The sequence below is a fragment of the Pseudorca crassidens genome, chromosome 17 (assembly GCF_039906515.1).
Source record: "Pseudorca crassidens isolate mPseCra1 chromosome 17, mPseCra1.hap1, whole genome shotgun sequence".
Lineage (NCBI taxonomy): Eukaryota > Metazoa > Chordata > Mammalia > Artiodactyla > Delphinidae > Pseudorca > Pseudorca crassidens.
In genome coordinates this window covers 16,092,658-16,117,889 of record NC_090312.1, presented here as the reverse complement: position 1 = coordinate 16,117,889, position 25,232 = coordinate 16,092,658, and the positions used below count along the sequence as shown (strand labels likewise).

Here is a 25,232-nt window from a genome sequence, read left to right as displayed (position 1 = left end):
GATTTAGAGCCTTCGTCTTCAGAAAGAGAGGGTTGGAGCAGGCAATGTCTTAGGCACCTTCTATCCTCTGTGTGGTCTGTGGCTTGGGTTGGTTCAGGGTGGTGAACAGAGCCAGACTCTGGGAACCACGAGGCTTGTTCCCTGTCCCATGTCTTCCAGGAACATTGCTGTGTGTCCTTGAGGAAGTCACTCCCTCTCTCTGGGCCTTAGGTTTCTTAATTGAAAAATGAAGAGTTTAGATTAGATAAGAGGTTGGCAAACTGTGATCCATGGACCACATCTGGACTACCACGTATTTTTGTATGGCTCACAAGCTAAGAATGGTTTTTACGTGTTTATTTATTTATTTTTAAAAATTAATTAATTATTTATTTTTACTTGTTGCCGTGCCGTCTTTCTCTGGTTGCGGCGAGCAGAGGCTACTCTTCGTTGCGGTGGGAGGGCTTCTCATTGCGGTGGCTTCTCTTGCTGGGGAGCACGGGCTCTAGGCGTGCGGGCTTACAGTAGTTGTGACACGTGGGCTCAGTAGTCTTGGTTCACAGGCTCTAGAGCGCAGGCTCTGTAGTTGTGGTGCACAGGCTTACTTGCTCCATGGCATGTGGGATGTTCCCAGACCAGGGCTCGAACCCGTGTCTCCTGCATTGGCAGGCAGATTCTTAACCCCTGTGCCACCAGGGAAGTCTCGGTTTTTACTTGTTTAAATGGTCAAAAAAATATGGTGCCCTCAACTCACAATGGGAACTCAAGAGCATGAGTATTTCAGGGAGGTCCTGCTGACTGCACTCAGAGAGCCAGGGCAAGAATGGAGAGTCCCAGCTAATCCACAGAGTCAGGCAAAGGAGTTTTCACCCAAGATAAAGCTCTTTATTTATAAAACCTAAATTAATAGCTGTTAATTCTCTAAATACCCCAATCTACCTTCCCTTTTTTAAGTGCCAATGCAGTCTTCCTCTGCACTACAAATTTGCATTGATCAATGTATATATTTGTGTATATGTGTGTATGTGTGTGTGTATGTATATATTTGTGTATATATATTTATATATATATATACACATATATATATATATATATATATATATATATATATATATATACACACACACACACATACACATTATACTGAAGGCTTGGCTTAAGCAGAGAATGAGATTTACACATTTTTGTGCCCTGCACAGAGTGACACCATAGAAACGCCTTAATAAATATCTACTGTTTAAATATTCATGATGTGGGAGGATTTGCCACAGGATTTCTTTATGCAGAAAACACACTCTGTCCACCTACAGGATTTCTCAACCAGACATAAACATGTTACCCACAGACTTCCCTGGTGGCGCAGTGGTTAAGTATCCACCTGTCAATGCAGGGGACATGGGTTCGAGCCCTGTTCCGGGTAGATTCACATGTATCAGAGCAACTAAGCCTGTGAGCCACAACTACTGAGCCTGCGTGCTGCAACTGCTGAAGCCCACGCACCTAGAGCCCATGCTCCACAACAAGAGAAGCCACCGCAATGAGAAGCCCGCACACTGCAACTAGAGAAAGCCCACGCACAGCGACAAAGAACCAACGCAGCCAAAAATAAGTAAATTTAAAAAAAACCAAACAGGTTACCCACAACTTTTCAGAAACATCTTGATGGGTTCAGGGAGATGTATAACAATGGTTTTAAAAGTAGACATCGGGGGCCATGGGAGAGGGACGGGGGGGAATGGAGAGAGGAAGTTTTCAGGCATAAAACTATTGATAACAATAAAGCATATGGAAACTTTTCCTCGTCAAAAAGCGGGGGGATGGGCTTCCCTGGTGGCGCAGTGGTTGAGAGTCCGCCTGCCGATGCAGGGGACGCAGGATCGTTGCCCCGTCCGGAAAGATCCCATGTGCCGCGGAGCGGCTGGGCCCGTGAGCCATGGCCGCTGAGCCTGCGCGTCCGGAGCCTGTGCCCTGCAACAGGAGAGGCCACAACAGTGAGAGGCCCGTGTAACGCAAAAAAACAAACAAACAAACAACAACAACAACAAAAAAAAACAACAAAAAACCGGGGGGATTGTTAAGCAAATTATGATATATATACTTATTAAGAGTAATGGCTAATATTCTAGACATCTCTTAAAGACTTGTATGAAGCACTTAATATTATCTCTTTTAATCCTGGTGAGATAGGTACTATTAACACCCCCATTTTACAGTTGAGCAAACCGTGGCACTGGGAAGTTAAAAAACTTCCACAGCTTGAAAATGGCAGACCTGAGAGTTGAGATTTGAACCCAGGCAGTCAAGCTCAGGACCACCATGCTATATACTGCCTGTCAAAATGGAATATTCTGTTGTCAAAGAGATGTTTGCATAGACACTGTATATTTTCCCAAATGCTCTGTATTAAGAAGGGAAACTACTTATGCTAAGAGTAAGTTAAGATCACCAGGTCATTTCAGTTCTACATTTAGAACATATCTCAGAATATTTACTTCTCTCAATCTCCACTACCAACACCCTGGTCCAAGCCACCCCTGTCTTCAGTTTTTTTTTAATATAAATTTTTAAAAATTTATTTATTTTATTTATTTATGGCTGTGTTGGGTCTTCGTTGCTGTGCGTGGGGTTTGTCTAGTTGCGCTGAGCAGGGGCTACTCTTTGTTGCAGTGCGCGGGCTTCTCATTGCGGTGGCTTCTCTTGTTGCCAAGCACGGGATCTAGGTGCAGGGGCTTCAGTAGTTGTGGCTCGTGGGCTCTAGAGCGCAGGCTCAGTAGTTGTGGCACACGGGCTCAGTTGCCCCGCGGCATGTGGGATCTTCCCGGACCAGAGCTCAAACCCATGTCCCCTGCATTGGCAGGCGGATTCTTAACCACTGCGCCACCAGGGAAGCCCACATCTTGAGTTTTGATGGAGAAGTGGTGCTTGAACCAGTGTGCCCACATCCATTCATTTTTTAAAAAATTTTTATTTATTTACTTATTTCTATTTTAGGAGAAAAGCTAAAGTCTTGACAAAAACATGGTACTAAAACAGGAAACTAAACGAATGCAAAATAAAACACAAAACAAAACAAAATCAAACCAGCATGGACTTCTGTTTCCACCTTTGAAGATGACTGATTCGGGACTTGCCCTAGCACTTTATTTAGTTGTTTTTTAACTTTTTATTTTATATCAGAGTATAGTTAATTAACAATGTTGGGTTAGTTTCAGGTGTACTACAAAGTGATTCAGTTATACATATACATGTACCTATTCTTTTTCAAATTCTTTTCCCATGTAGGTTGTTACATAACATTGAGCAGAGTCCCCTGTGCTGTACAGTAGGTCCTTGTTGGTTACCCATTTTACATATAGCGGCCCACGTCTGTCCTTAGAACCCGTCACATAGCAACCAGGGTGACCTTAAAAACACACAACCGGTTAGGTCACGTCTTTGCTTAAACCCCTCTAAAATATTCCCATAATTTCTAGGATACAGTCCAAAATCCTTATCAAGCCTCCGGAGACCCGCTCACCTCTCCAAACTCTTCTCACCTGCTCACTCTCTGGACTCCAGCCACATTGGCTTTCTCTTCCAGTTCCTTCTATCTCCAAGCCCCTTTCCAACTGCCGTGTGCTTTTCCCTCTGCCCAGAACTCTCTCTCCTCTCTCTCTGCCTAATTCCTCTCTCCACGCCACACCAGCCTGTATTTTGTCCTTGCTGCCCAAGATACACCTCCTTCATAGCATTTGTAATGTGATGTGAATATTTATTTGTTTAATGTTTGTATCTGCTTTATTCTCTACTGGGCTCTGTGTTTTGTGTCTACCATGATGCCTGGCACATGTTAGGAGTCAATAAATGTTTGATCAATGAGTGAACAGATGAGGAAGCAAGTTGGCATTCATAGTCTCACTACAATTGTGGACAAGCGTAGACATGCATGGAAGAAAGACTAGAAAGGATTGTAGCAAAATGGTGGTTGTGGCTTTTGGTGATGGGATATTCTTTTTTTAAAAATTAATTAATTAATTTATTTTGGGCTGCGTTGGGTCTTTGTTGCTGCGCATGGGCTTTCTCTAGTTGCGGCAAGCGAGGGCTACTCTTCGTTGCGGTGTGCAGGCTTCTCATTGCGGTGGTTTCTCTTGTTGCAGAGCACGGGCTCTAGGCACGCGGGCTTCAGTAGTTGAGGCACGTGGGCTTCAGTGGTTGTGGCACACGGGCTCAGTAGCTGTGGCTCACAGGCTCTAGAGCACAGACTCAGTAGTTGTGGCACACGGGCTTAGTTGCTCCGCGGCATGTGGGATCTTCCCGGACCAGGGATCAAACCACTGTGCCACCAGGGAAGTCCGGGATATTCTTTTTGGTTTTGCTTTGCTTTGTTTTTTGGCCATGCCCAAAACTTGCGGGATCTCAGTTTCCCAACCAGGGATTGAACCTGGGCCATGGCAGTGAAAGCCAAGAATCCTAACCACTAGGCAACCAGGGAACTCCCCGTGACAGGATATTCTGTAAATATTTTCGCTTGTCTTTTCTTTATATTTTACATTTCTAAATGAATGTGCACAATTTTCATAAAGCAAAAAATAGCCACAGCTTGAAAGCATAACTAGGCGACTGAAGCTTGGTATCTTTACAGGCTTTCTACCCACATTCGGACCTGCCTGGATTAACCTGTATGGCTCACCCAGGAACCAAAGTCTGATGGAAGACTACCAGGAACTGAATGAAGGTTTCAGAGAAGGCGTGTCGTTCAGGGGCAGAATTTTGGTGGAGATTGCTGTGGAGATCCTCTCGGGAGGGACACAGGAGTTTAAATTCTCCAAGGTTCTCAAGGAGCTCAAGCTGTCTTCAAAGGACAAAGACTCCAAATCTTCCAAAGGCTCAAGTAAAGACAAGGGTGACGAAACTGATGGAAAAGCCCAGCAGGCTTCAGACAAAACCAACTCAACAGAGGTCGAGGTGGAGCCTTTCGATGCGCCCCTGGAGGTAGGTCTGAGCGCTGCTCCACCGCGTCTGTGATTTGAGCCCAGAGCAGGGACAGCACCTGCCACAGGCTTCCAAAGACCTGCAGAGGTGACACTGCCCCTGCAAAACGTGTTGGCTCAGCCCTGTATTCCAGGGCTGGTCCTCTGCCTCTTCCTGCTCACATCACAGCCATCTGCTCATGATACATTCCATCCGCGTCCCCCCCAAGTACGGATTCCCATGGCAACCAAAGTAAAAGAGAAATAAAAGTGCTCTGGGGGAGCTGGTGGGAGTGGGTGGTGGGGTGATGGACTGAAGTCTATCCGTGGCCTAATTTTGTTTAGTTTTGTGAGCTTAGTGTACGCTCTGGATGTGAGATAATGTGGGATGAGGGATGAAGAGGAAGAAGAGTGGGTGACAAGCTGTGGGATGAAAGAAAGTGAGAAACCTATTCTCCTGCCCCCGCCCCCCCACGGCTGTGGGGAAATCACAGCTGGAAGGAATGGTTATCTTTGCTTGGGATTCAACATAATGCACCGCAGCATCTTTTAGCCCAGTTCTGTGTTATGGTAGAGAGATCTGGGGCTCCAAGAGGAGTACAAACCATGAATATCCTCTCAGTTGTTCAGTTCAGCAATAGTACTTTGTAGTTGCAAACGAAGGAATTTTATGTTTGGGTGGGTAGATTATAGCTTGGATGATTCTACCTCTGGGAGTGTGTTTCTCAGGTCATCCAGGCAATAATTTTAGATGGGGAAGGGAGGTAATGGCCAGTCTTCCTGAGCTGTCCATTCCTGGTAGAGACTAGACAGATGGAAGGATTTTTAGTATGTGGGTCACCTTAGCTTTGGAAGAGCCACTTAATTTTACTGCTGGGAGCTAGTAAATCTTAAGAAACAGTGCGGGGGAGAGGTTGTAGCTCAGGGTTGGAAATCTTGGGGATTGGTCCTATTCATGGCTCTGATACTAACACCTCTCCGTGTTTCAGTTTACTCATCAACAGAATGGGGTGGTAATGGTCCCTCTGTCGTAGGCACCTCCTGGAGTGAATGAGGGAATAGTTGTAAAATGGTCCGCAGAGTTCTTAGCACATCCATGGTGAGCAGGCAATACCTTTGCTGTTGCTGTGGTTACCAGTGTGTTTCTATGGTTTACTCCCACCACCAGGGGAAGGTTATTCAGAGCTCTCCACCCTGCTTGACCTTATTTGGACTTTGCCAAAAATTGTGGGTAGCTTAGTGGCCACCTAAACTGATATCCCCTGTATCTGTCCCTGTTGAATGTCCCATTCTTTTCTAAACAGAGATTGCAAAATGGAAAGGGGCTAGTTGAAGATTTCTTTAACCTAAGTCAATATCTTCAAGATATTTTGCTGAGGTCATCAGAAAAAGTCAAGTCTAGCAGAAAGCCAGGGTGACTGGGAACTTATGTGGGGTAGAGCATCCACTTTTCTACAAGGCCAGGGCGTCATCTTGGCTATTGCGTTGTCTGAGAGGGGAAAATTCAGACCTTTATTTCATTCAAACTTTTATTTCATTCAAACCCTTATTTCTCCTTCCTCCTCTCTTAATCTTGGCTTTCTGGTTTGTGGTCAGTTCCTTGCTGTGTTTATTAGTTATCTATTGCTGTATAACAAATTACCTCCAACTTTAGCAGCACGAAATAAACAAATGTTTATTTCCTCTGTGGGTGAGGAACTTGGGAATACCTTAGCTTGGTGGGTCTGGCTCAGAATCTCTCATGAGGTTCCCATTTAGATGTTGGTAGGGGCAGCAGTTATCTGAAGGCTTGACTCAAGCTGTAGGATCTAATTCCAACATGGGGCACTCACATGGCTGTGGGCAGGAGGCCTCAGTTCCTCACTACATGGACCCTTCCATAGGCTGCTCGAGTGTCGTCATGGAAGTTGACTTCCCCCAGAGTGGGTGATCCAAGAGAGAGCAAGGCAGAAACTGCTATGTCTTTTATGACCACATCCATGGAAGTCACACCCTGACATTTAGGCCACATTCTAATTGTTAGAAATGAGCAGCAAGTCCAGGCCATGCTGAAAGGGGTGTGGGGGGGAATTAGCCTTCCCCTTTTAAGGGGAAGATTTTCCAAGAATTTGTGGACATATTTTAAAACCACCACACTGGGCTCCTCCTTTTCCCAGAGTCTCAACAGCTCAGAGTTTGCCCTTACCAACGTGGTAACATCCTTTTTCTGCAGCATCTTCTTCTTTTTTAGCTCTCCAGGGTCCTCCAGCTCTAATCTCCTTTGCTGCAGCCTTACTCTCATTGCATATCTGGACAAATGAAATCCCATGTTGCTGGCTTTCAAAACTCACCCTCATCACCACCATCAAAGATTTTCTCCCTTAGGTCAAACTTTGTATTCATTTTTAAATCCTCAGCATTGGAAGGAATAAAAATAGAGTCTGACTCCATGAAATTTATGGTTATAGAAAGGGAGATAAGACATAATAAATATACAGGAAGTGGAAAGTGATAAGTGCGATAAGTAGGGACAGAGAAAGTGCTATTATTTCCTGGAGTGAGTGCAGTATAATGATTAAAATGCTGGGCTCCCAAGTAAGACAGCTGAGTTTAAGACATGGCAGTATGGTGCAGTGGTTACTGCCCCAGCCTCTGGACAAACATTCCCTCTGTTTGAATCTTTGAGCAAGTGACATAAGCTCCTTAGGTTTATTTCCAATAATAACCTTTACTTCATCGGCTCACAGTGAGGATTTAATGAATTAATACAACAAAGTGCTTATTAGAACAGAGCCTGGCACATAGTAAGTGCTCAATAAGTATTAGTCATGTTTAGTAACTTTGGACAGATATCTTAATCTTTCATGGAATTGCAGTGTCTTCATCTTTAAATGGGTATAATAGAAAGATCCCCCTCCTAGGATAGTTATGAGAATTACATGAGGTAATGTAGGTAAAATTCTTAATACCACATCTGACACATAGTAAGAGTTCTGTAAACATTACCATCATCATTTTTCTAACTCAGGGAGTCAGTGGATGCTTCCAGAAGAAGAGGCATTTGGGTTGGACCTTGAAGGGTGGGTGGGATTAAGACATGAATTATAGTTGAAATACTTATGGGGACTGCCACTTGCAGCATTGATATGAGTAGGCTTTATAATAGGTATTGCACATGGATGATCTCATTTCTTCCCCGTGTAGGTCCTCCTATGATGTTTATTTCACAGACAAGGAAAATGACACCCGGGCAATGGGCATGGCTTGCCCAAAGTCAACAGCTAGGAAGTAGCAGAGTTGGGATTTGAAGAGGGGATTGGCTGGCCTTGGAACCTGCTGTCCCTCTTCCAGGCTCTATGGCCTCCATTCCCTTCAGGTCTCTGAGTGGTTTTTAACCTCCTCCCAGATAGTAAACTTGGCCCCATGAAGGCGCGATAAGGGGCTGGCTTACAGCCAAGGGACACAGTGGTGGCAGGTGGGAGTGGTGTGTGCTCTGTGACTAAGAGCCAGCACTAGGTCCCCACCCTGTCCCACATTTTCTGGTCAACAGAAACATTTCCTGCTGATGCCAACAGCACAGGAGGCTCATGTGTGAAGGAAGGCTCTCAAAAAAGAGAGAGGAACAGAGGTCAGGGCTCTTGATTGAAGGGAGCTCTTAATCTATGAAGCCACGACTGCTTTATTTCCTTAAATGAACCGTATTGCTTTTTCTGTTGAGTTTAATAAGTCCAAGGGTAAAACCAGAAAGAACAGACTATAAATCCAGCTCATTCAGCCTCTTCGCTCAGAGATGTGATGCTGTGTCATGTGGTATCCCAGCTACGCATGCTCCTTGAACAATCAACCTCTTAGAAAGATAGGTATACCAAGCTTACCTTTAAAATAAAAGGAAATTTGATTGTAAGGTTGAAGCTCAGGAGGTGGATACTACATCATTCTAGATAAATGGCTGAATTTGGATTTGCAATTTGTAGGTCCTGGTTTCTGCCAGTCTTATTAGAGGGGAAACTATGTGCCATTTCAGGCTGACACCAAGACTCAAGTTTCTATAAATTACCTTGGACCGGGTTGGCATCACTAATTCAGCTTCCTCCTGCTAAAAAAAGAGCCAGCCCTGTCTAATGTATTTTTTTCTTTCTATAGATTGTACCAGAAAAACAAGAGGAATTTTTACTCTTTGGAGCATTTTTTGAAGCTACCATGATTGACCGGAGGATTGGAGATAAACCCATTAGCTTTGAAGTTTCTATTGGTAAGTGCAGACAAGCACGGCGCCTGGCACATGACATGAACTTTATACCTACCTCTTAAATAAATGAATTCATGTGTTACGTGAAGATGGTAGCACTCTGCTGGAGGTTTGCACCTCAGGAAGAAATGAATAAATCCTTATCCACTCTGGTGTCAATATGTAAGGGATAGATTTATTTTCATACTTAAAAAAAGGATTAAGAGTATAATTTGCATTCAGACAGACTTGGACTACTAATTCTGGTTCCCTTAATTGCTCTGGGTCTCAGTTTCTTCGTCTATAAAATGGAAATAATGATAACTCCTCATGGAGCTGTTGCAAGGGTTTAATGAGTTAATGCATGCAACATGCCACACATATAATAGGTGCTGTTATTATAACTCCCAGCAATCTTCCTGGACTGATGTACATCTGGGAAAACCACTCCAAGAAAGAGCATTCCATCAGAGAAGGTCTTGATTTATATTTGGGAAGTTCTCCATCAGTGGAGCAGAAGGAAATGGAGATGGAATCCAGTTAATTTGTAACTTAAGTAATTTTTACAAAAAAACCCTAAGATGTATGTTGATGATGGCTTAGTGTCATTGTTAATCTTATTTCTTTGGTCTGCCCATCACTCTACCTTCATACTGAGAGCTTATTTCCCTGCCCTGGGAAGACATAAACTTGGATCCTTTCTGCCAAGCAGCCTGATTCTGCTATTGACACCTGGCCCTTCTCCCCTTGCCACTGGCTCTTCAGGTAACTTTGGGAACTTGATTGATGGGGGATCGCATCATGGGAATAGGAAGAACTCAGTTGACCCAGCTGAAGAAGATGCCCTTCCACTGCTGCATGAAGGAGAAGGGGACGCAGCCATGCCCATGGTCTCCACCACTCACCCCGAGAAGCCACTCGTGACAGAAGGGAACAGGTAGGAGACACAGCAGGTGAGAGTAGCCAGGGTTTCTGACAGTAGAAGCTTGACCAATTTCTGGGAATATTTGATTCAGTTCTTCCCTAAAACTGGAAACATTCTTTATCTTATTTATAAGAACAAGGTGCAGGGCTTCCCTGGTGGCGCAGCGGTTGAGAGTCCGCCTGCCGATGCAGGGGACACGGGTTCATGCCCCGGTCCGGGAAGATCCCACATGCCGCAGAGCGGCTGGGCCTGTGAGCCATGGCCACTGAGCCTGCGCGTCCGGAGCCTGTTGCTCTGCAACGGGAGAGGTCACAGCAGTGAGAGGCCCGCGTACTGCAAAAAAAAAGAACAAAGTGCAAACAAGGGCAACATGGTAAGTGCCACTCTCCTGAATTCTTAGTAACATGTTGACAGCTCTCCAAACGACACATCCAGGGGATTCATGTAAGGGCAGAGCAATGATGATGGTTATTATTATCGTATCTGAAGCTCCATTCATTCTATAACTTTGAAGCATAACAAGGTAGGAAGGTCAGATGTTAAAATTTCAATCCCAAATCCTATTAACAGTTGTTATAGTCATCTGAATATAATGTAAACTCAAGTTGGTGGAATTATTAGATACATGATTTATTATCTTATTTTTGCCCACCATCAAACTGAAGAACTCAAAAATGAGCGTCAGCCACCAGAAAAGACCGTTTCAGAAAACTGCTGGGGCACCTACACGTGCCCTCACTGATCGTTAATCCAAGTAACATTTCAACATGCAAAGAGAAGTGAAATTATAGAACTGTCTTAAGAAAGTGATGTCAACCAAATGGTTTATGAGAAGGGAAAGCCACATGTAGAGAGATTCTTCTGTGTTCTGAGCTTTATGCCATGAGTAAAAAAATACGATCTCACTGGATTGTCATAAGAGAACATTGCTCTCCCTGTTCACATGTGAGGGGATGGGAACCACATCGTTAGTTCTCTTCAATCTTCGCTCTTCTCTTTCTGGGCACGAACCCATGGCTTACCGACCACTGTTAGAATAATGACTCTCACATCTATTTCCCCAGATGGGCTTCTTTCCTGAGCAGCAGGTCCAGACACCTCCATTTGGGGGTCCCTGGATTATTCACCAGACTCATTGTCTTCACAGACAACTTTGCCCCTTTTCCTATCTTTCCCATCTCAGAGACTGGTCATAACATTGTCTGCATCCTCCGAGCCACAAATCAGAAAGTTGGCAAGTGTTCACTTTTCCCTTCCTACCCGTATCCAATGAGTGATGAAGTCTGGTCAATTCGAGTTCTCCAGTGTGTCCTCTATTGCCATTTCTTGAATCTGGCCTGTCAGCACCTTTGGCCTCAATTATTTTAAACACCTCTTACCTGGCTTGGATCTGTTTCAAGAAATTCACTGAACTGTCTATCTGAACTCCCCAGTCCCCTGATTGACATTATACATTCGCTGTCTGTGGCTTTCAGAATTAATTTCAGGGGACATTTTTTTTTTTTTTTTTTTTTGCGGTACGCGGGCCTCTCACTGCCGTGGCCTCTCCCGTTGCAGAGCACAGGCTCCGGATGCGCAGGCTCAGCGGCCATGGCTCACAGGCCCAGCCACTCCGCGGCATGTGGGATCTTCCCGGACCGGGGCACGAACCCTTGTCCCCTGCAAAGGCAGGCGGACTCTCAACCCCTGCGCCACCAGGGAAGCCCAGGGGACATATTTTGTTGATTTGATCCCTACCCACTTCTCTACGATAACCTCTGGGTATTCCCCAAACCCCAGCGTTCCCGCACCGCCATTCCTCAGATGGGTCCTGTGGTTTGCCGTGTCTGGGCCTTTGAACACGCTCTTCCTTCTGCCAGAGGCAACAAGCACCCTCCTCAGAACTGCTCGCTTCCGTTACCTTTCAAGACTAAGTTCAAGTTCCCTTCCCTGAATCCCAAGTCTTATTTGGACCTTCTCTACTCACCTGCATCAAACACTAATCACACTGCATTAAGATATTTTTACTAGTCTGTCTCCCTATTAGACTGTGAGTACCTGAGGGCAAAGGACTGTGTCTTGTTCACCTTTGGATCTGCTCATCTCCATGCCAGGCACATAGTAGACGCTCATAACTGTTTCTGAATGAGTTAAGCACATGCTATAACTGGGTTGGGCACAGGGTACTATGTGGGTAGAGGGGGGCAGTGGAGGGGGTGAAGAGTTGGGAAAGGTCACAACAAGGGCGACATCCTAAAGGGCGAGAACGAGCTTAAGGGACAGAAAGCGACTGTCTGGGACAAAGTAGGAAGCAGTAAGTGAAAATAATAATTTTTGAGCATGACCTACATTTTCTAAATCCCGTCTCTCCCATGGACCACCCTCCCCCTCCCACAGACCACCTTCTTTGGGGTCTTTTTTATGGGTCCCTGGCAGCCACCCTCCTTTACACGCACCAAAAAGGACCCCAAACTTCCCAGCCCTTTAATGGCTTCTCTGTCCAGTCTCGAAACTGAGGACATCAATGAACGGGATCTGCAGCTCTGGGAGGCTTTTATGAGACTCTCATTGGTACTCTGCATCCTTTCGCCGGGATCCTTTTGGCAGTGAAAACATCCCCACCTTGTTAGACTAGCCCGTTGTTGACTGTTGGAGGGGATGTCAGGGGATGTAGTGTGGGAAGGGTTTGAGAGGAAATGAGAGCTCTATGGAACCCTCAGATGGACCTCACATTAGTCCTGACAGGCTGGCTCGAAGAGACCAAGATGCCATGCTGGTGTTTTGGGGCTTTATATTCCTGTCACTATATCGAGGCTCTGTCCATAGTGGCAAGCCAGGGTGGCAGCAGCTGAACTGGAAGATTCTCTAATAGACCACCACACACACACATGCACGCATGTGCACACACAACATACACACACATGCACATACACACACAATTTGTCTGTTGCCTCCATGACAAGACTGGCCTGCCTTCCACGTTTCTCTTCACACAGAGCTGGGTGTGTATGGGACAGTTACAGGCGGCTGAGGGCAAACCTAGTTAAGAATATCAATGTCTTTAGGCAGGGAACTTCAGCTTTTTGCTACACCTCTCCCATCTTGCCTGCTTTCACATCCATCCCTTTCCTCCTTGGGAACTGAATTCTACTGGTTAGTTCCTTCTTTTCTGTCTTCAGTCTCATCCTCTTAACTTTTTTCTTATCATTTAAGCACATCCAACCATCGCCATCAGCCATTCTCTTTGGCTCCACAGCTCCCCTTCCAGCTACTTTGCCATCCCTCTCGTCCCTGCTTAGTCAAGCAGGTCATCTGCATTACCGGCACCAATGCCCAGCAACAATACATTTTGTATGGATGGATGAATGGAAGGCAAGCCATGGGATGCTGACGTTTAGTTTGAAGCACATGACTTCATCTTCATTAATATTATTACCCTCTTAGATTTCTCTAGCGATTTCAGTTTATAAAATACATTCACATCTGTTATCTCGGTTGATCCTTACACAGTCAGGGCCCAGCATATAGACATTAAAAGGAAAAAGATGTTAGTTTTTCTCCTTTCTCTCTTCTCTCAATTGGAAAGAGAATTTCTCCTTGAAGAGGGCTTGCCTTCCCTCTGTGAGATCATTTCTAAACTTTGCCCTGGGTCAGAGGGTGGTAGCTGTTATTACCTCACCGCTGTAGCCATATAACAGTTCATTGCTTATTGTCTATGGATCCCCAAGTAAAGGCTAAGGATGGAATTAATAGTTTGACTATTTTGTCATCACCCTTCCCCCAACCCACCCAGAACATACAAACATGAACAGGTTACTGGGATTGTCTGAAAAACACTGATCACCAGCTAACTTCCAGACCTAATGTGTTTTCCCAGGAATTACAACTATTTGCCGTTCGAGGCCAAGAAGCCCTGTGTCTATTTCATCAGTTCTTGGGGAGACCAGACGTTTAGGCTACATTGGTCCAACATGCTGGAGAAAATGGCGGACCTCCTGGTAGGTGACTCTGACAGGTGATGGATTTGAATATTGGGAAGCTGGAGGCAAAGGGGATATTTTTCCACCCAGTAGAGGGTCTTGACCTCAGTTTAAATACAAGTGAATTGAGGCTGCTGCATTTGGAGGACACCTGGCTCCTACCGCACGGACCCAGGGGAATGAGAATACATTTTGCAAAATCCCTTGACTTTAAATCAAATTATCCAAATTCAAATCCCTGCTCTGCTTCTAACTGTTATAGGACCTAGGGATAGGCCACTTTCCCAACCTCCAAAGGCAAGGGATGGACAGCTTTCTCACAAAATTGATAGATCTTAGCTTCAACTAATATAAAATCCTAAGTCCTTAACACGGTGGACAGTTCCTCCAAGTTCAAGCCCTGACACCTCTCCAGTCCTACATCTCACGTGCTCTTCCTCCTTACTGTGTTCCAAGCACGCTGGTCTCCTTTCAAGTGCCTCAAAGAAACCAGGCTCCTCTGTGCCTCCTAGCCACCTCCATGCTGTTCCCTCTGTCAGGGCTGCTTTTCCCCTTCATGTTTCTCCTGTGAAGCCCAGTCAACCTCCAGGGCTCATACTTAAGCACTTCCTCAGAGAAACCTTCTTACTCGCTCCCTTTTACCCTCTTCCATCATATCCTGCTCTTTTCCTTCAGAATTATTTGAGGAATTGAATGTGTGAAAGTATTTAAAACAGCACCTATATGTGAAAAATACTAGGCTGTCCCACCCAACCCCTGCCGGGTGGAGGGGGGGAAGAAAACCTGGGAACACTGCTCCTTTGGTATCTCCCTCCCTTTGTGATTCCTTTTCGTTTACTCCACATTCCTCTTTCCAGCCCACACATCTCACGGGCAGTGTCCTCTCCTCTCTGTCCCACTGTGCCTCACCAGGGGACCCTGGTCTGATCCCTCTCATTCCATAAAAACCCACACGAAGGAAAGCGCACATTTCTCTCTCCCGTTTGCTTTATAATTCTGTCTCCAATTGTGTAAAACACGGTATTGGAGGCTTCCCTGGTGGCGCAGTGGTTGAGAATCCGCCTGCCGATGCAGGGGGCACAGGTTCGAGCCCTGGTCTGGGAAGATCCCACATGCCGCGGGGCAACTAAGCCCGGGTGCCACAACTACTGAAGCCCGTGCTCCTAGAGCCCGTGCTACGCAAACAAGAGAGGCCACTGCAATGAAAAGGCCGCGCACCGCAAGGAAGAGGAGCCCCAGCTCGCCGCAACTAGAGAAAGCCCGCATGCAGCAACGAAGACCCAACGCAGCCAAAAATAAAATTAATTAATTAATTAAAACAAAGCAAAACAAAACAAAACACAGTATTGCCTCTGGCCATGGGGATTGCAGGCATCATGGAGACAGAGTCTGAAAGCGGTCATGGAGGCTGGGTTTGGAGTCACGCCATGGGGAGGCCATGGACTCGCTTTTTATGGCTGGTCTTGCTTCTCCTTCAGACAAAGTAGTTTATTTCTAAAAGTCTTGAACAAACAAATCAGAATTTTCTTATCCCTAGAGGCCATAGTAGCCTTGAGCACTTGTTTCTAATTCTTTCTCAGAGCCAGGATCCCTGCCATGCGTGGCATATCATGGCTAACCTGACTGAATGTTTACTAAGCACGAAGCACGGTTTGAAGAAGTTCACATTTCCCTATGGGGCTATAGGTGGGTACCATTATTGCCAGATTTTACAGATGAGGAAACTGGGCAGAAGTGGGTGAGGTCACCGATAAAGCCTGGAATTGGATGTCATAGGTAGTCTGACTCCCAAGCCTAAACCTTTAACCGCTCCACAGTGTTGCCTGTACTTATAGTGAAGGGGCAAAGAGGGAAATATATGTCCCTAGGTATGTGATGGAGGATGTCGTTGTTGTAAATTCTAGCAAAGCAGTGGTGACGTGTACATTGCCCCTTGGGTGCCATTTTCCTCCAAGCCATGAAATGGAACCCTAGAATTTAGGATCCAAAAGAAAAGTACAATGATTAAGTAGACAAGCATATAGCCAATGTCATACACAACCTGTCTTCTTTTCCCTCAACACCCCACCCCTGACAAAAACCCCCATAATCAGAAGAATTGATAGCCTGTTAGTTTCGGGGATTATCCAGTGTGGTTATACTCCTATATAACAAACTGGCGTGAACATTGCTTTTGAAGTTTTTGATAATTCTATCTAATTTACTCTACTTTGTTAGGTATTTCCCATGACATTAGGTTTCCCTCACAAGGTAGATTCTAAATAAATGGAACTCAGTTCATGAATAAATCTGGGACAGAAACAATGAGTTTGAGCAACACAGGAGAAGACTTGAATCTGGGCCAATTCCAGTTAAGAAAGGAAGGTTCGAAGTTAGAATGCAGTAGCATTTCCCTGTTCAGACATACACGAAAAAACAAGAGATATGTTCCTTCATTTTCAAAACAAAATCTCAGCTCGATATTATTTCTGTGGGTGTTAGAATCAGTATCTCCACTATGGTGTCTCATTCCCACCTCTCATCCCCCCACCTCTGTGGTTTGTTTTCAGGATGAAGGTATAGAGGAAGTGAAAGAACTGATTAAGATTTCAGAGGAAGCCCCGGAAGAGAAAATGAAGATGGTGCTCACTGACTTCGTCAGTCAAAGCAGGTACTGCAGAGACAACTGTCATCTGGGTAGCTCAGCAGATATGGAATCAGCTTTTAACTACTTAGAAAATGGTCGATTTTACATGCATTCATATGGGCATTGAATAGTGTTATATCCATCTTAATTTTGTTCAGTAATTTAGCTGCAACTGTGGGCTCACTACTGCTTCCTGACACTTAGCTAAAACATAAAGCAAAGGGGGGAAGAAAAAGGAAAAGAGAAGAAAAGAAAGACTGCAGAGACATTTTATGAAACAAGAAAAATGCTGGTAGTGTCAGTGTCCAGCGTGGCTCTTTGCATCTGTTAGGTACTCAACAACTATTTGGCAAGTAGATGGATAAATTATATCAAATGCTATTTAATAGAATTTTTATACACCACATTAATAAGCACCAATTAATGACTTTTATTCCAGGAGGTAGACAATATAATAAAAGATGAAAAAACAGGGTGTATTAGTTATCTATTACAGAGTAACAATAGCCCTCAAATTTAGTGGCTTACACATATTTATTATTTCACAGTTTCTTGGGTCATGAATGCAGGTGTGGCTTAGCTGGGTCCTTGGCTCAGGACCTCTCCCAGGCTGCAGTCAAGGCATTGACTAAGGCTACAGTTAACTCAGGGCTCAACTGGGAAGGACTCACTTCCCAGATCACTCATACGGACATTTGCAGAATTCAGTTCTTCATGAGCTGTTGGACTGAGGATGATTGAGGACTCCAGTTCCCTGCTAGCTGTTGTTTGGAGGTCATCCTCAATTCCTTGCCATGTGAGCCTCTCCAAGCTACCTCTCACAACATGGCAGCTGACTGCATCAGAATGAGTAAGAAAGAGGAGTCAGAGAGAACATGCCAATAAGACGGACATCACGGTCTTTTATAACCTAATCTTGGATGCGACATCCCATCAGTCTTGATGTCTTCTGTTAAAAGCAAGTCACTAGGACCAGTGCACATTCAAAGGGGATGAATTGCACAATGGCAAGAAGAGTAGGAGGTGGAGATCATTGGGGCCATCGTAGAGGCTGCCTTCCCCATAAGGAAATAACCTGATGAATTGGGTCAAGACGTGAGCAATACTGAGAATTTGTTGTAATAGAATCAATGGAAAAGGAATAGCTATTCATGTGATGGAAAGAAAAAAATTAATAGATTCTCGTGTTCAGCTTTGTAAGTTTCGTCTTTCCTAATCTCTCAACTACCCAAGCCTTTTTTACTTAAAAAAAAGAAAGCAAAGAAATAAATATGTAGTTTTTTCTCTCTTTCTTTCTTTTCTGTGTTTCACATAGAAGCAATATATATCAGTGCTACTCCTGCTGTGAGCTAAGTGTCACCTGCAAATCCCTTGAAGCATCCTTAAAAGCTTCATGGTCATATTTTTAGAAACTGTGGGCAAATTAATAGCTCAATAACTTTTCTCTATTAGGGGGTTACTTGGAAGTGATAATTATTCCCTTTTCTCTTCAAGTTTAAAGCCAACTGAAAAAAATATTCATGAGGGTCAGACAGAGATCAAACGTTCATTTTATATTTGGTAAACCTGGATTTGAGAAAAAAGTTTGTACCTTAGGTCAAGGAGACTTTGTGGTCCCCCCAGCTGTTTGAGGTTGAGCAGTTGGACTTTGGGGCTTCCCCCCAGAAGGGACAGGCCACCTGCTGTGTTCAGGTGAGGAGGCCACCCACAGCTGGCAGTGGGTGGGGTCTGAAAGACGAGGAATGGACAGAATCACGTGCCAAAGTCATCTACCCCCATTCTGATGGGGAAATAAGTTACTTCTCCCCCTGTGAGGACGGGAGAGAGATTAGAAGCATCCATAATGTTTCCTAGAGGTGATCCATTCTGGGAGTGGCATGGATTCCTTCTGCCTCTAGGAAAGAAAGGGAGACAGGTGGCACCAAGACTCCCTCCTCAAAATAGACTCCTTTTTATTCTTTTTAAACATGAAGAGAAAATGCAATGACTAGTATGTCCAAAGAGAATTTCTGATTGAAGTTTCCAGTTACCAGCAGGCAGAGCTCTGGTGTGGGACCCCTCCCTGGGAGGTGTGTCATCTTAGATCCCCCTTTTGTTCTTTTGTAATTGATTCTTTTCATCACAGAAATACTACATGCTCATCTTCAACAACAACAAAATGCAGGATGTATAAAGGAAAAGTGTTCTCAACTCTCTCTCCAGTCCCACTCAGAGAGAAGAGTTCGATTTGTCTTCCTTTTTTCCTGTGCATTTGCAAACACACATTCATAAAAATACTCTATTTCTTCATAAACGTCACACATTTTGTTCAGCAGATTGCTTTTTCACTCAGCAGTGTATCACTGGTATCTTTCTCCAGTAGCACCTAATACTCGTCCCCAGTGTTCAATCACGTGATATGTATCATGTAGTATTTAACTAGTCCCTTATATTTAAGTTGTTCTGATTTATTTTGCTACTATAAACAATGCTACAATAAACATTACTATGTAAACATATTTTTGCAAGAATCTTCAGTTATTTTTGAAGGGTAGAATTCTAGTATAATTTTTGGATCAAATTATATGGACATTTAAATTTTGATAGATGCTGTCAAATAACCTCTTAAACATTATAATAATTAACACTCTCCTATCATAACAGAGGAGAGTGACTATTTCCCTTTGAATATTATCAACCTTGAATATTACCTGGTTTTTAGTAAGTGAAAATGGTATCGATTTTAATTTATTGCTGATGAGGGAATATCTTATTTCCCCAAATTTAAAGTCATTTCTGTTTCTTCTTCAATTGCATTTATAACCATTACCATTTTCCTATTGAACACATTTTTAACTTCATCCCTCAAAACGTTACTATTCAGTCCTTTGTTTGGTTTTAAAAATGTGAAGACATAGCCCAGTTTTGAGTCTAAAATATTTGCTCTACATACAATTTTCAGGAACATTTTGGTGTGTGTTAAATTTGTAAGATAAAGGAAAACTGCATTATTTTGTGTTTGCTGTTATGAACTTGGATAGGAATCACAATAGGTATATACTGAAAGAAAGTAGAAAAACAAACATCCCCAAAACTAATGTGAGGCCTGGCACTATTTCCCATTCGCATTTTGTCTCATAGAAAAGTTAGTGCCTTACTGCTTAATCCAAAATGAAAAATCTTGGTTCTGTGGCTTCATCAACTTTCCTATTGTATTGCAGAAAGTATACTTGCAAATCTCTGGAATTATATAAATGAATTTTCACTAAGTAGGTTTCAAAATTGTTATTCTCTTATAGTGCGTTTATCTCTGAAGTGGAAAAGAAACCCAAGATGTTGAACCAAACCAATTTAGATAAGAAACGACTTACGCTCTGTTGGCAGGAGCTGGTATGTGAAAATCTATTTATACTTTTGCAAAGAACTAAAACGTGTGCTTTAAAAATAAACCTCACGGATGAAGCATAGGTCATAGAGCACATGAGGATAAAGTTCTACAGTTGTGTGATATAGAAGAATGGGAAGGGAATAAATAGATGAGTGAGTTGGAGAGGAACTAGCATTTACTGAATGTTTACAAGAATGAGCTAGAAGCCCACCAGCCCTATGTTCTATTCTGATGTAGGACTTGTTCATTTTCTTGACGTTTGTATTTTGTCAAAGGCTGTGGACTCTTTCACTTAACCTTCTGCCTCCTAAGCTGAGAGACAAAAAGACATAACTCAACTACCTCTCCTTGGTGTCCTCCCATTATGAATTGTGTGAAAAGCTGTGAGCACTACCTGAGGGCAGGGCAGTGGCTGGTACCTCTCTGTGCCCTGGAGACTCTGCACAGTGCTGAGTGCCTTAGAGATGTTCGGTCGCTATTGAACGAGTGACGACTGAGAAACGCCAGACCAAGTCAGACCCTGATTATCTCTCCTTGAAACTTCAGTTCCAGCAATGGCACCAAGGGACGTCTTGTTTGAGGCCATGATAATTCTGCAAAATAAAATTACTCAGTGTTTGGCCAGGGACATTTTTAAAGATGTGAATGAGGCCCACAGAGGTTAAATGATTTTATTTAAGGGTCACAGCTGGTTAATCATACGCCAGAGACTAAAGCCCGAGTCTCTGAACACTTGACTCATCCTGCTTTCCAGAACAATAAATGAAGTTTTGTGTCCTCCTCTACTCCAAGGAGGCCAGATTCCCACCGTATGTAAGATCTGCTTCCTACTGAATGTCTTCCTCAGCACCTCTGACTGTCTCTGCGGTGCCCGTCCTCCACAGATAGCCCGCACAGCTCTCTCGTTTCCTGTGTCCGACAGTCCTTGTCCTGAACAAGCCCAAGACTTCCGTGCTTTGCAGTGGCCCAGCTCTCTCTCCGCATTTCCAGCCTCTGGGTGGACACGTCCACTGCTTGCCTCATAGCACCTCTGACTCAATGTATCCCACTCAGCCCATCATCTGCCCACTGAAGCTTGTTCCCTGTCCTGTATTTGTACCACCAGCCTCACTTGTTGCTCCAATCAGAAGCTTAAGAATCAACTTTGAATCCTGTACCTCAGCGGTCCCCAACCTTTTTGGCACCAGGGACCACTTTCGTGGACAGGATTTTTCCACAGATGGGGGCGGGAGGGGGGGCAGTGGGAGTGGTTCAGGCGGTAATGGGAGCGACGGGGAAAGGTAGATGCAGCTTCACTCGTTCGCCTGCCGCCCACCTCCTGCTGTGCGGCCCGGTGCCTAACAGGCCGCGGACCGCTACCGGTCTACAGCCCGGGGGTTGGGGACCCCTGCTATACCTCACACTAAACAGTCATTTTGACCCCAGGCCAGGTTGAGACCCCGGCCCTTAAAGACTCTGGCACTCACTCCATTCTTCATCCCCAGGACCACTGCCTAACCCGAGTGCTTTAGCGTCTCTGGCCAGGGCTATCACAGTCATCTTCCCCTAGTCCACCTTCCATACCACAGCCAGAATGGTCTCCAAAACACAAATCTGCTTAGATCTCTCTTGATTAAAAAAACCACTGGAGGGCTTCCCTGGTGGCTCAGTGGTTAAGAATCCGCCTGCCAATGCAGGAGACACGGGTTTGAGCCCTTGTCAGGGAAGATCCCACATGCCGCGGAGCAGTTAAGCCCGTGCGCCACAACTACTGAAGCCCGTGCACCTAGAGCCCGTGCTTTGCAGTGAGAAGCCCACGCACCGCAACGAAGAGTAGCCCCCGCTCACTGCAACTAGAGAAAGCCTGCGCGCAGCAACAAAGACCCAACACAGCCATAAATAAATAAATTTATTAAAAACAAAAGATTGGAGTCTCCCAGTTCATAAGATAAAGGCCAAATTCCTCTGTGCACGATATACAGGGCTGTTCACCGTCTTGTCCCAGCCTAGTCTCCCAGCCTTGTCTCTCGTTGCTCCCTTCCCATGTATCTATGTGCCAACGATTCTGAACCCTCACTGATTACGTGCCTTCATATGTAATTGTTCCTTCCAACTGGACTGTACTTTTTCTTCTTATCATCTGATGAATTCAATGCATTTTTTGCTCAGCACAAATATCATATTATCCATAAAACCTGGCTTTGGCCCCTCTGGTCCCATGATGCATTACACATTTTAGTTATTTGCATATATTGCTTTCACCTCACCAACTGTCAAAGTCTCAAGGAAAGGAAGCTTGAGTCCTCCTCTTGTCCCAGGCCTTGGCTCCCGGGATAGTGCCTGGTGCATAGCAGGTATTCAGAGGGCTTCTTCGGTGCCAGGCCTTGTGCTGGGTGCTGGAGACACAAGGCTGTCAGTACTTGGTTCTTGTTCTTGAGGAATTTATTGACTGGTCTGTTCATTTCACGAACATTTATTTAACACCCGCTATGTGCCAGGAACTCCACCAGACTCTCAGTATTCAAGGTAAGAACAAGACCGAGGGGCCCCCTGTCCTTGCAAAGTTAACATTTGAGTGGGGAAGACGGAGATAGATAACAAAAAGTAAATAAAAACGATTACAGGTTATGATTATGAAGGGCATTTTTTTTGTTTTTTTAATGAAGGGCATTTTAAAAGGCCATGGTGATTGGGAAAATGTGGGAGAATATATGACAGTGGTATCATGGCAGTGGAGGCCTGAGGAGAAACCAGCCATGCAGAGTCTAGGGAGAACATGTGGTCAAGAGGAACCTTAAGCATCCCAGTCTTGAGGAGGGAGCTGGGCATGTTTTAGGACCTCCTGAGGACCGGTGTGCCTGAGGCCCAGTGAGTGAAGCACTCCAACATGAAGCAGCCAGTGGGCAGGACCCCCTCATGCAGGGCCTTAGAAATCACTGCAAAGTGTTTTGTTTTTTTTTTTTCCCTAAGAACATGAATGCAGGCTGAATGAATGAATCAAAATAAACACTTTTAGATGTTCCAACCACGCACACAGATCTCCCTGGTGCCTCTCTCCAATGATGCCAACTTGGTCTGGAAGCATCTACTGTGCCTCCGGGGAGAGGTGGTGAGAGCAGTGATGAAGGACATGGCCTCTGGACTCAGCAGGGGGTCAAGTCCAGCTCTGCCTCTCTGTAGCTGCATGACTCTATTTCCTCTGCTGTAAAATGGGAATGATAGTACCTACCCCGTAAGGTCGCTGTGAGGAGTCCTAAGGGTTAATACAGCAGATATAACATTGCCCCGTGCAGAGTAAGAGCTCGATCTATTTTAGCTGTTGTTGTTGTCAGTATCAGGAAGCCTAGATTCAGGTCTTGACTAAAGAGCTATGGGACCTCTGGTTTGGTGACAAACCTCTGGCTTCTCTGGGCCTCAACTTCTCGTCTGTCAAATGAAGCTGAGATAATATTCACTGTCCCCATAGTCCTACCAAATTGCTGTTAAGGCAGCGTGCCCCATAGCAGAGCCTGAAACAGCCCTCATGAGTGTCTCAGCATGGAACTTACAAGCACTTTCAGGAATCTCCAGCAACAGGACTGTGCTCGCTAACCAGATTTCTAGAAAGATCTACACCGACTCTTGTTTTGTTTTAGGAGGCCATAGCCAAGGAGGCCAAGGGGCTCACTCAGCAGCAGAAGAAAAAGTTATCTCTTGATGAAATGATCCAGGCGGCCCAAAACTTTGTGGAAAAAATCCGCTTTCTTGTGGATGAGGTAATCAACTATAAAGGCAAAGGTCATTTGGAAGATGAGACCGAATATCTTCCCAGTGGGGCTTGAATGTTTGATAAGAATGAAAGATGAGCAGTGTTTTCTCTCAAGCCCTGCTGAGCTGAGCAGGTACCATTCGCTGGAAGGGTGAAGGAGGGGGTTTTAAATTAAGCCAAACATGTACGGCTTTATTGATTTTTTCACGAAGCCTGAGTATTCAGCCGAAATAAAAAGCACATTCCTAAATAATAATAATAATAAAGCACACTCCTTAATAGGATCAAGAAAAGTCAAAATAAACATGGGATCTTTGATAGGTTTTTAACTGCAAGCAAATTGAAACTCATGTCCAGTAAAAGTTAAAACAGCTTCTCATTTTAAAGTTAATTGTAAGCAATATCTTCTGGTGACTACCAGAATGATCTAAAAAAAGTCCTCGTATTTGCTTCTGTTAAATACTAGGTTTTGTGGCGGAAGTTTTCAGGGAGAGGTACAGATTTACTGCTTCTGTTGTCCTTGAAAGCTTTTTTTCCTGTTGCAAATTCATTATTCCCTGGAGGCATAACAAACAAGCTGTGAGATAGTCACTTTGGAATGCAGGAATTTCAATAAGCACCCAGAAGGTTCAAACTAGGTCTGTGACTGACTGACCGTGTGGCCAGAAAACCGCCACAAGGATGTCTCTGTTTCCATGTCAAGAGAGAAGGGATGCCTTCTTAGGGTACCAATTACACTAGAGGATTACTGGGTTAGAAAAAGTATCTGTTTCCAGTCCGAGAATGTCAAAGCCTAGTTTATGACAATATGCCTCCCTTTTGTTTTGGAAGCTGTACTGGCTCAGCAATGTGCATTTCAAACACTCACAGCATAATGGGCCTCTTGGCAGGGAATTCTGCAATTCTTACCTTGATTAGCTCAACTTTAAAGTCTAGTTTTCTGTGCAATTGAGTGCTGTTTCTCCTGAATAAACACCTATAATGGAGCGAAAATACTTAGCAATTATATTTTAGGTATAAAATCCCTTGTAAAATTGTTTTTCCTTCCTTCAGAGCGGATGGAAGGACATCCAAAGACATTCATGGATTTTTGTTTTTGGTGTTTCATTTGAATGTTCTGGAAATGTTACCTGGCTCTTAGGAGGTCCAATGCTGGAAGCCAAATCATGATTACAAGATTGCAAAGAAAAAAATCCATGGGAAGGTGGAGCAAACGTTTGTTCTGCAGATGGAGAAAATTAGGTCACCAGAGATGCCAAGTCACGGGTCCGACTTGCGTATTGTCAAAGCACGATAAGCAGTTTGGCGTATGGGGCTTCCGTGACCTAAGACTTTCTCAAAGAAGCCACGCTTAACTTGCTCGGTTGCACAGGTGTTTCAGTACCCAGAAAGTTTAAGTCACAGAACTTGTTGTGCAGAAGGGGTGCTGGTGCAGGATAGGAGAACCCTGGGGGTGCTGTGTGAACACCCACCTCTCAGATCCATCCCCTCCT

At 44.5% G+C, this 25,232-nt stretch overlaps 1 protein-coding gene across 1 annotated transcript in view; it reads left to right on the top strand.

Moving 5' to 3' along the window:
* FER1L6 (fer-1 like family member 6) overlaps positions 1 to 25,232 on the top strand; it is a 147,756-nt gene that overhangs the window by 41,080 nt on the left and 81,444 nt on the right. The window contains exons 11-17 of the mRNA XM_067711323.1: positions 4,601 to 4,950; positions 9,051 to 9,159; positions 9,901 to 10,072; positions 13,917 to 14,037; positions 16,569 to 16,669; positions 19,924 to 20,014; positions 23,627 to 23,746. Coding sequence (XP_067567424.1) covers positions 4,601 to 4,950; positions 9,051 to 9,159; positions 9,901 to 10,072; positions 13,917 to 14,037; positions 16,569 to 16,669; positions 19,924 to 20,014; positions 23,627 to 23,746 — 1,064 coding nt within the window. The remainder of the gene's footprint in view (positions 1 to 4,600; positions 4,951 to 9,050; positions 9,160 to 9,900; positions 10,073 to 13,916; positions 14,038 to 16,568; positions 16,670 to 19,923; positions 20,015 to 23,626; positions 23,747 to 25,232) is intronic.